Source organism: Hakea prostrata, unplaced genomic scaffold (assembly GCF_041222555.1).
Source record: "Hakea prostrata isolate BN-2017 unplaced genomic scaffold, UWA_Hpros_2 contig_71, whole genome shotgun sequence".
Lineage (NCBI taxonomy): Eukaryota > Viridiplantae > Streptophyta > Magnoliopsida > Proteales > Proteaceae > Hakea > Hakea prostrata.
The window spans coordinates 124361-136738 of record NW_028291190.1 but is presented as its reverse complement, the minus strand read 5'-3'; the positions used below and the strand labels follow the sequence as shown (position 1 = coordinate 136738).

General features: G+C 38.5%; 1 protein-coding gene across 1 annotated transcript; it reads right to left on the bottom strand.

Moving 5' to 3' along the window:
- Positions 1-3725: 3725 nt before the first annotated feature.
- Positions 3726-12168, bottom strand: LOC148999004 (uncharacterized). Its single transcript, XM_089141543.1, has 3 exons — positions 11739-12168; positions 9034-11697; positions 3726-3790 (listed from the first exon to the last, which is right to left on the bottom strand). The coding sequence occupies exons 1-3, from the start codon at positions 12166-12168 to the stop codon at positions 3726-3728; spliced, it is 3159 nt and encodes a 1052-aa protein (XP_088997669.1).
- Between the last annotated feature and the right edge of the window lie 210 nt (positions 12169-12378).

The following is a 12378-nucleotide window of genomic DNA, read 5'->3' as shown; positions in this document are numbered from 1 at the left end:
TGAGAGTCCACTGCCCTTGACAGAGCTGGATCTAGATAGAATATTTGCAACAGTAAAGACCCAACCTGAGTTTAATCACATAACAAGGGACTCCATTGTAAAATTTTCAAAGACTAATTATGGAAATCTTAGGGATATTAGAATCAGTGATTTTGTGTGAGTTGACGAGTAAAACAGACCAAGTAATTAGCATCTGAAAAGACTAAAACTGATGTAATGTTGTCTAGACAAAATCTAATCATTTTATATATTTAAACAAAAGAATGCTCACTACAAATTTTTGTTTTGGATCTGAGATTTATTCATGGCATATGCGTATCTCAACTATATAATCAAGATATGATATAGTATAGTATGACTTTATGAGAATTCAAAATAAATCTAAATTTAATGATTTTCTAATTTCTAATTAAAAATGAGAGTAAAATTGCCGACTTCAAATTAATGGCATTCATGAACAAAAGATTAAATGTTACGTTTAAATATTAAAAACAAATGGATAAATTTGACTTCATAAAATCTAAAACACACAGATGACATTATAGATAGACTTTCCAAGTAGGAATTAGGATGACTTTGTCCACATAAATAATTGCCATAAAGTAAATGGGTTGAAACCTTATTTGCAGTAACTTTACCATCTTTGGAGGTTGGAAACAGGGTCATTGTGTCCAATAAAATATATATAATTAATATATACTATATATAGTATAAATTTACATTTTTTTTTTCTCAAAGAAGTGATACGTAATAACCATACCGAATATATGTTATCCATTCCATGTAAACGAGGAGAATGGGTTTGCCACTTGAGTTCTAGTTTTCCATTTAAGTGTAAATAATGAGGAAAATATTGATTTAATTACCTTAAAAGTGAATGATCATACAAGGAGAGTAATACCACATAGTTCATTTTTTTCCATGCAAGGATAGACAAAAAATGAAAATATAAAGGGGATATTTACATATAAGAATTGTATTTAAGAAAAAAAAAAATTTGTAGTTGGCGAATTTGTGTTAGTTGGGGGGGGGGAGATATTACTAATATAGGTGCTCCCGGATGGGTGCGAACCCAAGATCTCCCCATGGGAGTTTGGGCTTTTAACTGCTCAACTAACCCACCATTGGCAATTTAAGAGAAATTTGCAAGACAGGTGTATCTAAGTGTATCTTTAGAGATAAAATCTACACGATGGCGTGAGGTGTATGTCAATAGGAAACGCTTGCTTTTTAAGGAGGATCCTCAGATCCTCTACCCACATTCTTGAGAAAGAGAGAGAGAGAGAGAGGAGGAGGAGGAGGAGGAGCTATGAGTAATCGTTCTTTGACCTGTGTAGCCTTTGTGATCATTGTAAGTTTAATTTCCGGCGACTGGGTGTTTGGGCAATTTTGCTCCGATGATTATAAGAGTATAATGATGCAATGTTCAGGTTATATTGAGAAAGGAGGCCCTAAAACTCCACCATCAGGTGAATGCTGCAATGTTATAAAGAGAACTCATGATATCCCATGTGTTTGTAATGTCATTAGTCTTGTTAAGGATGTAGAGCGAAAGATCAGCCGGGAGAAGATGGTCTATGTTGTCGGCTTCTGTGGCAAAACTATCCCACCTAAGATGAAATGTGGAAGTAAGACTATTCTACATCTCTTCTACCATTCTCGCTTTCTTTCAGATTGCGGGCCTTTTTTTTTTCCCTTTAATTCCAAAGCTTTGATATAAAAGATCCTTTTGATCTCATTTTGTTTTCATTATTTTATTCTAATTACAGGTTAAACCATTCCTAGCATCAGATTGAATTGAGATGCTTGCAGGTCCCAGGCGTGTTACAACTAGTTATGCATCAGATGGCAAGGATATGCTTGAAGGTTTCAGGCGTGTTACAACTAACAACTTGTTATTAAAATAAATATACCTAATGTTTTTTAACTTTATGAAATGTTTAATTCCAAATGACTTTTGGTTTCTAATAATAAAATTTTAGAGGCATTTCCAGTTCGAGTTATTAATTAAAAAAATTCTTGACCAACAACATTTTCAAGGAGTAGCTTTATGATTATTTAAATATAGAGCTGGGCTTCAATACCCCTAGTCCCAAGTAGATTCAAACTCTTGACCTCATACTATGAAATGTTGGCAAGGTTCAAAATATGCTTGTCAACTCGAGTATCATATCGGTCAAGTGATTTTAGAAGAAACATTGTCTTGTCTTAGTAGCCAACATACTTGGACGCAATCAAATTTGGACCCTTTAAGAAAAAAGAGAGTCATATTAAGATGTATTGTATCGATTATATCTAATATGGATACATATCCATTGATATCGTGTTGTATCGTTACATACTTTAAAACCTGAGTGCTAGTCTTTTCCAATTGAGCCAACCCCTTGGGGTTGTGATTGAAGTTGATTTTTGTAATTTTTCTCAGAGCAAATTACATGTACACCCTCTTGAAGTGCAAACAATTTCATCAACAACTTATTTGCTTTAGTATCAACATAATTTCATACCTAACATATTTAGTTTCAAGTCGAGAAGACAGAAGTTCTTGCTTCATCTTCTCCCTCATTAATTTCATTAATGGATTCTTCATCTTAATTCCTAAGATCCGTGCTGCATCTCTGCAATGTCACACCCTTCAGGAATGATTACTTAGATTGATTAACAAGCCCTTAACACTGGATTTCATTATAATTAAGATTTTGAAGAACTTGTTTGATATAATCCTCTAGAATGAAATTATAGAATCTTTCGGCTTCCAGTACTTAAATGTAGGAACAAAAAAGGTTGAAGGACCAAACATCACGGATAAGGCATTAAGGTTTTTGAGTTTATTATTTCTAAAATTAAAGGGTTTGAAGCTTGCAACAGGATAATGATATTTTTTTTTTTGGGAGGGGTAAATATTTGCAACTCTAGTGGGTGGCAGACCACCTTCCAATTGGTTTAGGGTGCTGATATCTGTTTCTTTTTACAAAGCTAATAAGCCTTGGACCAGCAACATGGTGTCACCTTGCTTCAGTTAGGAAGGTGCGATGTAATATTCCAATTCAAATCGGAGTTATACATGATTAAGGTGTGGCAAAAGTGTCTATGGCAAGTTGGGATGCAGGAAATTCGTATTCAACAATTGAAGCCTCATGATATCAATGTTCATGAGACCTAGCCGTTACTAAGCCCGTTACTAAGCTAGTTTGGATTCCTTTCCCTAACCTCTTGCTAGAGTGTGTTAGGGTTTAGAGTTTAAGCAAAAGGTTGCTTAAAGCATTACACCATGAGTATCTAATTTGGAATACCCAGACCATTACTTCCAGCTAGTATTTATAGAACAACACTAGGTTCTACACTTAGTTGGACTCTCCCACAAATGCCCATTATACCTTTGGATCGTAACTAATCCGATGGCCTATGTTATAACATAATGTTGGGTAGAACTCAAATACCTAAATCATATTTGAGTATGAATCGAATACCTCAGCAATGTCCTCCTATGTTCTACATATGCTCCAGCATTAGTCCCAAAAATATAATGTTCAAACTTAATACAAATCATTCATAACTTTCCCAAAAGAATAATATCCAATTAAATTCAAATGAATACTTTGAACCAGAATCATGAGTTTTAGAATAAATCTAGAAAAATTAAAATTAAAATTAAAATTAAAGGCTTTACATAAATTATTTAATTGGTATGAAAAATTAATAGTTCCTCGTAACCTTGAATGATTTTACTCATCAAGTAAATTATCCTCATCGAGCTCTAGATTAAGAAGCTCTCCATTTTTGCCATCCCCTGTAAATTATCAATGAATTTCATAAGAATATTAATCAAATCATTTAAACAATATATATACGAGTATCTAGTTCTACCAAACGAATTTAGTACAATCCACATAATGGCTGAAAAGCATGTGCATTCTCATCAAGTTTCTACACAAGAACAAGATCTAAATTGTTGCTTTTACAAAGAACCACTCTATGTTTCCATTTGGAATGTTATTATCATCATGTCCACCACAAATTATCGGTTGTAACATCAAATTTGGAATGACACACCCTTCCATGGAAGATATATCATCAAGTGTGTAACAATATAAAGATAACAATAACATCATTTAAACATATTAGTAATTTCCATATACCTTGGTTGGAATAATAAGGCAATCAAGCTTCATACAATGGATGCTATATCATCAATGTGGAATGGCTTCGCACACCTTTGTACTCCACAATCCAACCAAATTATCTTAAATATGTGAATTGTTATGAATACAAACTACGGCTAGATGAAATTCGAGCAATTCAAAATAACATAGAGTTGGATTAAGACCTACCTATATGGTCTTTAACCCCATCGCCCGCATAGTTTTGAATGTTTGATCTTGTTCAATCCCTTTGTAAGCGTCACATCCACCCAGCCGGTACCCTACCTGGCATACCCGAGTGTGTGATCCACAGCCCTAAAGATCAAGTATTGAGGAAATCATCCTCCCACATATACAATAGCGTAATCATGAACAAGATAAAATCAATATAACATTATATAAACAAAGTGATGAAGACAAGAAGAAAAGAATGACAATAAAATTAGAGTGCAGAAAGAATGATACCAATATAATAATCAAAATGTAGAGTGTGCGAAAAGTCACTCCACGATTATAGCGAAAAAGTAGATCGAAAGTAAAAGATTACAACTAGTTCTCAAAAGAAAGGAAATAAAAGAATAATCAAATTAAACTAAGGTCTCTTATGACTTACAAAGAATGTCTTCATAAACATAGACTTTAGAAATCAAGCACGACCACTTCCACTCCAAGACAGGGCTAATCCTAGTACGTAACATGATCACACATGGAATCTTCACCATAATCTTCGTAACCGCTAGCACCTTGGGATTAGTATGCATCATCGGCTTGTGCTTCGTAGTACTGGCCATCATATTCATCAGTACCTGTAGGATAGTCTAACTAGATATTTGCACAAAAAGGAGTGAGTTCAAAAGAACTCAGCAAGGCAAGTTATATCCATAGCAACTTAGTAAAACATGATAACGCAACATAACATGATGCAAAATGAAATGAGACAGACAACGCATGTATGAATCTAACTCTATGTATGCTGGTCTCTATTGGCAGACATGCATTAAGTCATAGCACCATACTTCTTTGGGTAGGTCTCAAATCACTCTCCCTCAACCATTCCAATATCTTGGGTTCTCCGATGGTAATTGGGTCATGCATCCCTCGGGGGACATTCCTTGGCTGGGGTTTAGGTCACCGCTCTCTCACATCACCATTGGTCTAAGTATTGGCGCATGTCAAGGTAAATCCGTATTGCAGATCCAAGAACCCGAAGGTCTAGTCGGGTAAATTTGTGGAGTGTCCGGATAGAAGTCCATGATCCATACCCTAAACCCATGGATCTGGATTCTTTTGTTGAAGAGCTTGCCTTGCTTGGTAGTTGGACCTCTGGAAGGAAAATGATTTCTGGAGATGTCCAGAATGAAGGTAAGACCTCCCCCATGTGTTGAATAGGGTTAGGTTGTACTTGGACTTCAACCCCCTGAGCAAAGCACCCTTGTATAACAATATACTAGGGGGCGATTGCTAGTGGCGGTTGATTGGACCAAGCGACCACCTAATCCTGGTTGTGGGGTTTTGCCCTATTTTGCCCCCAGACTTCTATAAATAGCAACTCTCGCCTATTTTACGAAAATTATATTCGGGATTGTTGTTTTTGGTGGTTAGGCGGTAGTAGAGACATGCTGGGAAGAGAGCAAAGTGCTGCTGGTGATCTAGAAGCTTCTCCCTACTTTTCTAGATGATCTGGTTGAGGTAAGTGACTCCCTGTTCTGAACAGGCTGTTCACTCATACTCCGTCCTCGGCTATGATTAAAGTAAATTTGTTTTCCTCTTTGGTTGTTCATGATCCTCTTATTTACAATACCTACCTTTTTAATACTCTTGATGAGATCAGGTCCGAAAACGAAACCCTGATTTCGTGAAAAGGACTGAAATCAAGGGGAGGATTTTGGGTAACAAAATTGGTGTCAATTGTTAGGTTTCGTATCACCCTTGGTTGTGGGAGTGTTAGGTTTGAAATTCAGACTGTGATCATCCAAAAATCGGATTGAAAACGGATGATCAAAAGCCTGAGTTTCGGATTTGAACTCACTGTTTTTGGGGCGGTTACTAGTGGCGGTCGCTCAACCTAAGTGACCGGCCCAAGCGACCAGATGGTTTCCAGTAAGTAAGTAACTTTTGGACTTTGTCCGATTTGATTCATTCGACTTACATATTATTGTAACCCTATTTATAGGTGTCCTCTGTTTCCAATAAAAGTCTTATAATTGTTTCTGGTTTGCAATCTAGAGGATTTCTACTTATTTACAGGTAAGGACATACAACTTCATCTTTATGTAATGACTTGAACATGCTAGTCCAGTGTCTTTCAATACTGTTCTTTCATTTTATATACTGCTGTAACCATGAATAGCATGCTTGTTGTTTGTATTGTCTTTACATATGCTTTATCAATCATGAATGTGGTATGATGATGGTTTGTGGTTCTGATGGAAAGGGTATTCCATAAGGATATATTGGCTTGGGATATCAGAGGGTTGTGGTATGGGACACATGCTCGCTGATGTCTCCAACACTGTCATAACTATTGGATGACATATCTAGGTAGAGTCTAGAGTTGCATGGCTAGGTACCCCACATACTACTACCATTTGGGTAGGGGAATTGAAGCCGATGACCCGTGACAACGGTGATTTGACTTTGTTTCATCCTACAACAATAACCAGTCCATGCGGAGACTCAGTGGTCCACTGTTGGTCATACAATGATAGGGTTTCATATGTAAGGGTTGGGCTCATGGACTTCAAGGAGCGGACCGGGTGTTGTGAGGAGTCATAAGAGCATTCCGCCCCAACAATATGTGGATGATCATAGGGTTATGGAATAGAGTCCAATAGCGGTAGCTAGTCCGTGAGGGTTCTCATTCCTAGGTTGCGAATGATATTGAACCGAGTTGGTTGGTGCCATAGGGGATGTATTGGACTTCATGTAGTATGTTACCATTACGACTTGCATTGGATTAGAAACCTCGACATGCGCCAGTACTCATGCTAATGGTCATGGTGAGAGAGCGTTGACTTAACCCCAGCCATGATTTGAGAGCCAGTGTGGACTTACCCTTTTTCCCAGGATCCCTACAGAGGTAGCCAGTCCTTGTCGGATCAGAGTGACTAGACCTACCCAGAGAAGGGCTGGTGTATATCTTAAAGCATGTCAACTGTTAGAGACATGCACTGTTAGATCTTAGTGGTATTCATACTTTGCACTTCATATATATCATATATTCATTTCTAATGGTTTGACATACGGATGAGAATTATTGTTGTTCTTACTGAGTTCATCAGAACTCATTCCTTTATTTTTCTATGTTATATTAGTCTGTACAAATGGAGGATATACACTAGAAGATGGATTGGCTTCCTAAGAAGGAGCCTTCTTGTATGAAGAGGTTGTGGCACCGACAGTGGAAAATGGAGATAGTCTGTGCGGGAGCTCCTGCGAGTGCATGGAATAATCTTATAGCACCCATTGATGGGCGGAGGAGACAGGTTGCCAGGCAATTTGCCCATCATATGGAGAAGAATTGGAGAACCCCTCACCTTGATAAACTTGAGTCTAAGTTTTTAGCTTTAAAGAAAGAAACCAGAAAGAAACTTATTTAAACATTTTGAATTGCTTCAGCTAAACTCATATTATTTTTTATCATTAATTCTTTCCTTGATTATTTTATTGGAGTATTTGGACTCCTATAATTCTTTTACTTAATTATTGAACTTATTCTTGCTCATGAGTATCTTTACTTGCATTTATTATTATTGATGGGTATGACCATGGATCCTGTGACAAATCACTCCCACGGGTTGTCGGGCGGGTAACCGAGATCGACGGGTGGGGTATGACAACTTCCCTCTAATAGCCTATTAGTGGCGGTTTTTATCGCCGGTGATTATCCCTCATATTAGTGGCGGTCAAGTTCCACCAGTGTATATTCATATTTTTAGTGGCGGTTCCAAAAAACCACCACTATTTTCACCTTACATGGGTGTTACAAAATACCGCTGGTATTAAATGGCTGTGGTGGATTCCGTGGCGGATTTGTGGCGGTTTAAAAAACCGCCATGAAACAAATGTTGGCGGTTTTTGCCACTTTTAGTGGCGGAAAAAACCGCCACTAAAAGTTTTTTTTTTTTTTTTTTTTTGTAGTGTATTGCTCTTGAAAAGCTGATTCCAACTGTATAACTCCTCTACATCCTTGTTTTGTCATTGGTCTTAGGGTCATTTTTTTGTTTCTGAACTGAAGAATCTACACAACTTTGATTTGTTGGTTGTTGTTCGATCACAGGAGTCAAAATCTCAAAGCTTCCTCCATTTTCTGTAGATAGGATTGATCTCTTACCGATTCCAAAATTTGCAAGGGTGATAACTTCAAATCTGTAAAGCTTCTTTTGAAGTTTGAATTTGTTTGAGATCCTCCCCCACCCCTCCAATCCACACACTTTTGTGTATTGTTGCTTGTATTTCTTCTCACGCATGACACACTTCACAAGGTTTCCATTTAGAATACAGGTGTTTCATTCTTTTTGTTTTGGTTTTTGGTTTTTGGCTTTTGGTGAGAGAATATTATGTGAGCATGTAGGGAGCTATGTTCATTTTGCATGCCTAGTGCCAAGGTGCTGGGGCAGGGTACGTGCACTGCACATGTTGAAGACAACTAATGTGACCTTCCATCATATAGCTTAAGCCAATAAATGGTTTAAGCAAGTTTAGTTGTTCTTTTTTCTCCTTATAATTTTGGCCAAAGCACTGCACATGTTGAAGATAGCTTCAGGAGAACCTAAAATAGGATAATTAAATGTTTGGATTTCTATACCCAATACCTAAATCCAAGCTGTTTTTTTTTTTTGGTGAAATAAAAGGTTTCATTAGAAAAGAAATTAGTGCTGGATGCACTTACATATAGTGTCTACACTTAGACTAAAATCATGAGCCTGTGTGGCCGCATACATTGCATATTGTTCAAAAAACAATTGGAGCACTGGGTTGGGGAATGTAACCAATTTCATATGTTTGGTAGCATTAGCTAGCTCCATACATAATACTAGTTTGTCAAGGGGCCACTTCATTGTAGATGGGCTTGGCAAGAGCTTTGTGATTAGGTTTTGATTTGTCCAAATTTCATCTATTTTTGTCCCCCTTTCTGCAGCTCTTGTCATTCCCAGTTGTATTGCCAGAAGTGTGGTGTCCAAAATCCCTTTAGTCGCCTTTCCAAAATTGACGGTGTGTAGATGTCCGTCACTGCATATCCCAGTGCTCCAGCCTATTATCCCTAGCTGCTGGTAAGATAGCCCTGCACAGATCAATATATTTTTATTAGTTTGAGGCAAGTAATTACACCAGTTCCTATCTACTTGAACTGTATTTACAGCATTGAAGTCATAATCCAGGTTGCCCCCAGGTGCCCTATTTTCTTCCTGTAGTTTCAACTCCTTAATCCAGTGATTTGTACATTTTAGTACTCTCACTGGATTTGGTGTTTTATTGTTAAACACCTTCTCATTTCTTTCTTTCCAGATAGAGTAACATGTAATTATGAACACAGATATAACCCTTTGCCTATCCTTCTTGCTCAATTGTATGGTCATTTCATGACAGTAAGTGGTTAGCGACGAATGCCGCCAATTTTCCGTACGCAATCCTAGCGGTCCAGCCGCATGGATTCGTTTTCCCCAGTCACAAGAGATAAGGATATGCCATATCGTTTCTGGTGATTTTCCGCATATTGCACATTCTGCATTTATGTCAGACCATTGGGCAAGTTTAGCCCTGACAGGCAAACCATCATTGAGTACACGCCAAAAGAAAACTTTAAATTTTGGGTGTATAGGTAGGCTCCACATTTGGTTCCACCATTTGGCCAAGAGATGATCATGGGTAAAAAACCTTTGTTTAATTATCTCTCTCAATGCTAACTTGACAGTAAATTCTCCATTTGGAGAAATTAAAGAAGACCACATGTCCTCATGGTCCTCGAGATGAATGGACTGGATTAAAGCAGAAAAGGAAGTAGAGTTTGAGGAAAGCTCCCTGTTTTGAGTTTGATTTTGCCGTTCTTCTTCCACTATTGCAGCTATTGAGATTCCTCGTGGCCATCTGCTGAAGTCCTGATTTGTTGTTATAACTTGTGCTTGATGTTGGTCCCAAGGATCGAACCAGAACGAGGTATTTCGGCCATTCCCTACCCTTCTTTCCACCATCTTCCTCAGCTGTGGGATAATACTTGTAATACTATTCCAGATCCAAGATCCCCCTTTTTTCCGAGCCATTGGGTCGAAAATACTTCGATTCTTGAAATATTTGGCTTTGAAAATCCTTACCCAGAGTGCATCTGGGTTGGTGATTAACCTCCATCCCTGCTTGAGTAGCACTGCCGAATTGTAGTCTTCCATTTTCTTGAAACCCAGGCCTCCCATCTCTTTCGGTTGACAACATTTGTCCCAAGAAATTAGATGTAATTGTTTGCTTTTATTCGGGTGGCCATTCCAAAATCTTTGACAAATTGCATCAATTTTTTTGCACGTAGTCTTTGGAAATCTTAGGCATTGCATTTGAAATAACGCCATAGATTGGATGGAGGCTTGCATTAGCACTCCTCTTCCCACAAAGGAGAGATTGGAAGCCTTCCACTTCGCTAGTTTCATGGACATCCGATTCACCACAGTTTGTAGAGTTTTTGCTTTGGCTCTTCCAGGAATTAGGTTTGACCCCAAATATGTAGCTTCTCCTCTAATTTCTTGCACCTTTAGGATTGCCATCACCGCATTTTTCTCACTTATCGGCACGTTTCTGCTAAAGAAGATTCCGCTTTTCTCGAAATTTATCTCTTGTCCCGTTAAGTCCGCGAACAATTCCAAAACTGCTTTTAAAGCTACCACCTCTTCGGTGTTCGCTTTACAGAATAGGAACGTATCGTCTGCAAAAAAGAGATGAGAAATTTCCGGAGCTCCCCTTCCCACTTGGATCCCACTAATCAGTTTCAGGGATTTGTACTCATCAAGGAGTCGAGAGAGGACCTCCATAATCAGTAGAAACAGATACGGGCTAAGGGGGCACCCTTGTCTGAGTCCTCGGGATCCCGAAAACCAAGAGAACGGTGACCCCTTAATCTTTACTGAAAAGGTGGGTGTAGAAATTAGCTCATTAATTAGTTTGCACCACCCCTCATCAAAACCCAGGAATTTGAAGATCTTGATTATGATAGGTCTATCAGCCCGGTCATAGGCTTTAGACATGTCCAGTTTGAGTGCAATGTACCCTTGCTTACTACGTGTATGCCGCATGAAATGGAAGATTTCATGAGCAATCATGATATTATCCGTGATTTGTCTGTTCGCCACGAAGGCTCCTTGACACGGGGAAATTAAGGCTGGTAACCACCTTCTGAGCCTTTTTGCCAGGATCTTAGCAATTATCTTATATGATACATTGCACAGACTGATGGGTCTGAAATCCTTTACCGCACAGGCATTGTCTTTCTTCGGGATGAAGCACAAAAGAGTATGATTTACTCCATGTGGTAGGATCCCATTAATAAAGAAATCAGTCACAAATTTTACAGTATCTGTGCAGATAAGGTTCCAGGACTTTTGGTAAAAAAAAAACCGTTGAACCCATCGGATCCAGGTGCTTTATGGGGTCCCAGTGAAAACACTGCTTCCTTGATTTCAGCCAAATCCGGTATTGCAGAGAGCAAGTAACCACCTAAATTAATCCTTGGGAAGAGACTCTCAATAAAATCTGGGTCAAGGGTTTCCGAGGCCTGGTAGAGCGTTTGCATATGATTTGCGAACGCTCCGGCAATCCCACTGGGGGTTGAGAGCATCTTGCCTCCCTCCTTGATAACACTGATACCTCTTCTATGGAGATTAATTTTGCAATTAAGATGATAAAATCTGGTATTTCTATCCCCATCCCTGATGTACATACCTCGAGATTTTTGGAACCAGAACATCTCCTCAGCTTCTAGGGCCCATGCCAGCTCTTTTTTCTTTTCCTGGATAAGATCCCAATCCGGGTTCCTGTCTTGTTCCATTACCTCCACCTCAACCGCCTTTTTTTGGAATATGTTATCCACAAGACCAAACACAGAATTGTTCCACTTCTTAAGGACCCGGGATAGAATTGCCAAGCGTTCATTGAAGGGGGTAGTTAAGTTGCGCTCCCATGCCGACTGAAGCTCCGATTGAAATAAAGGATGGGAATACCATGCATTTTGGAAATGGAAGAGTTTAGGGCCGTGCAG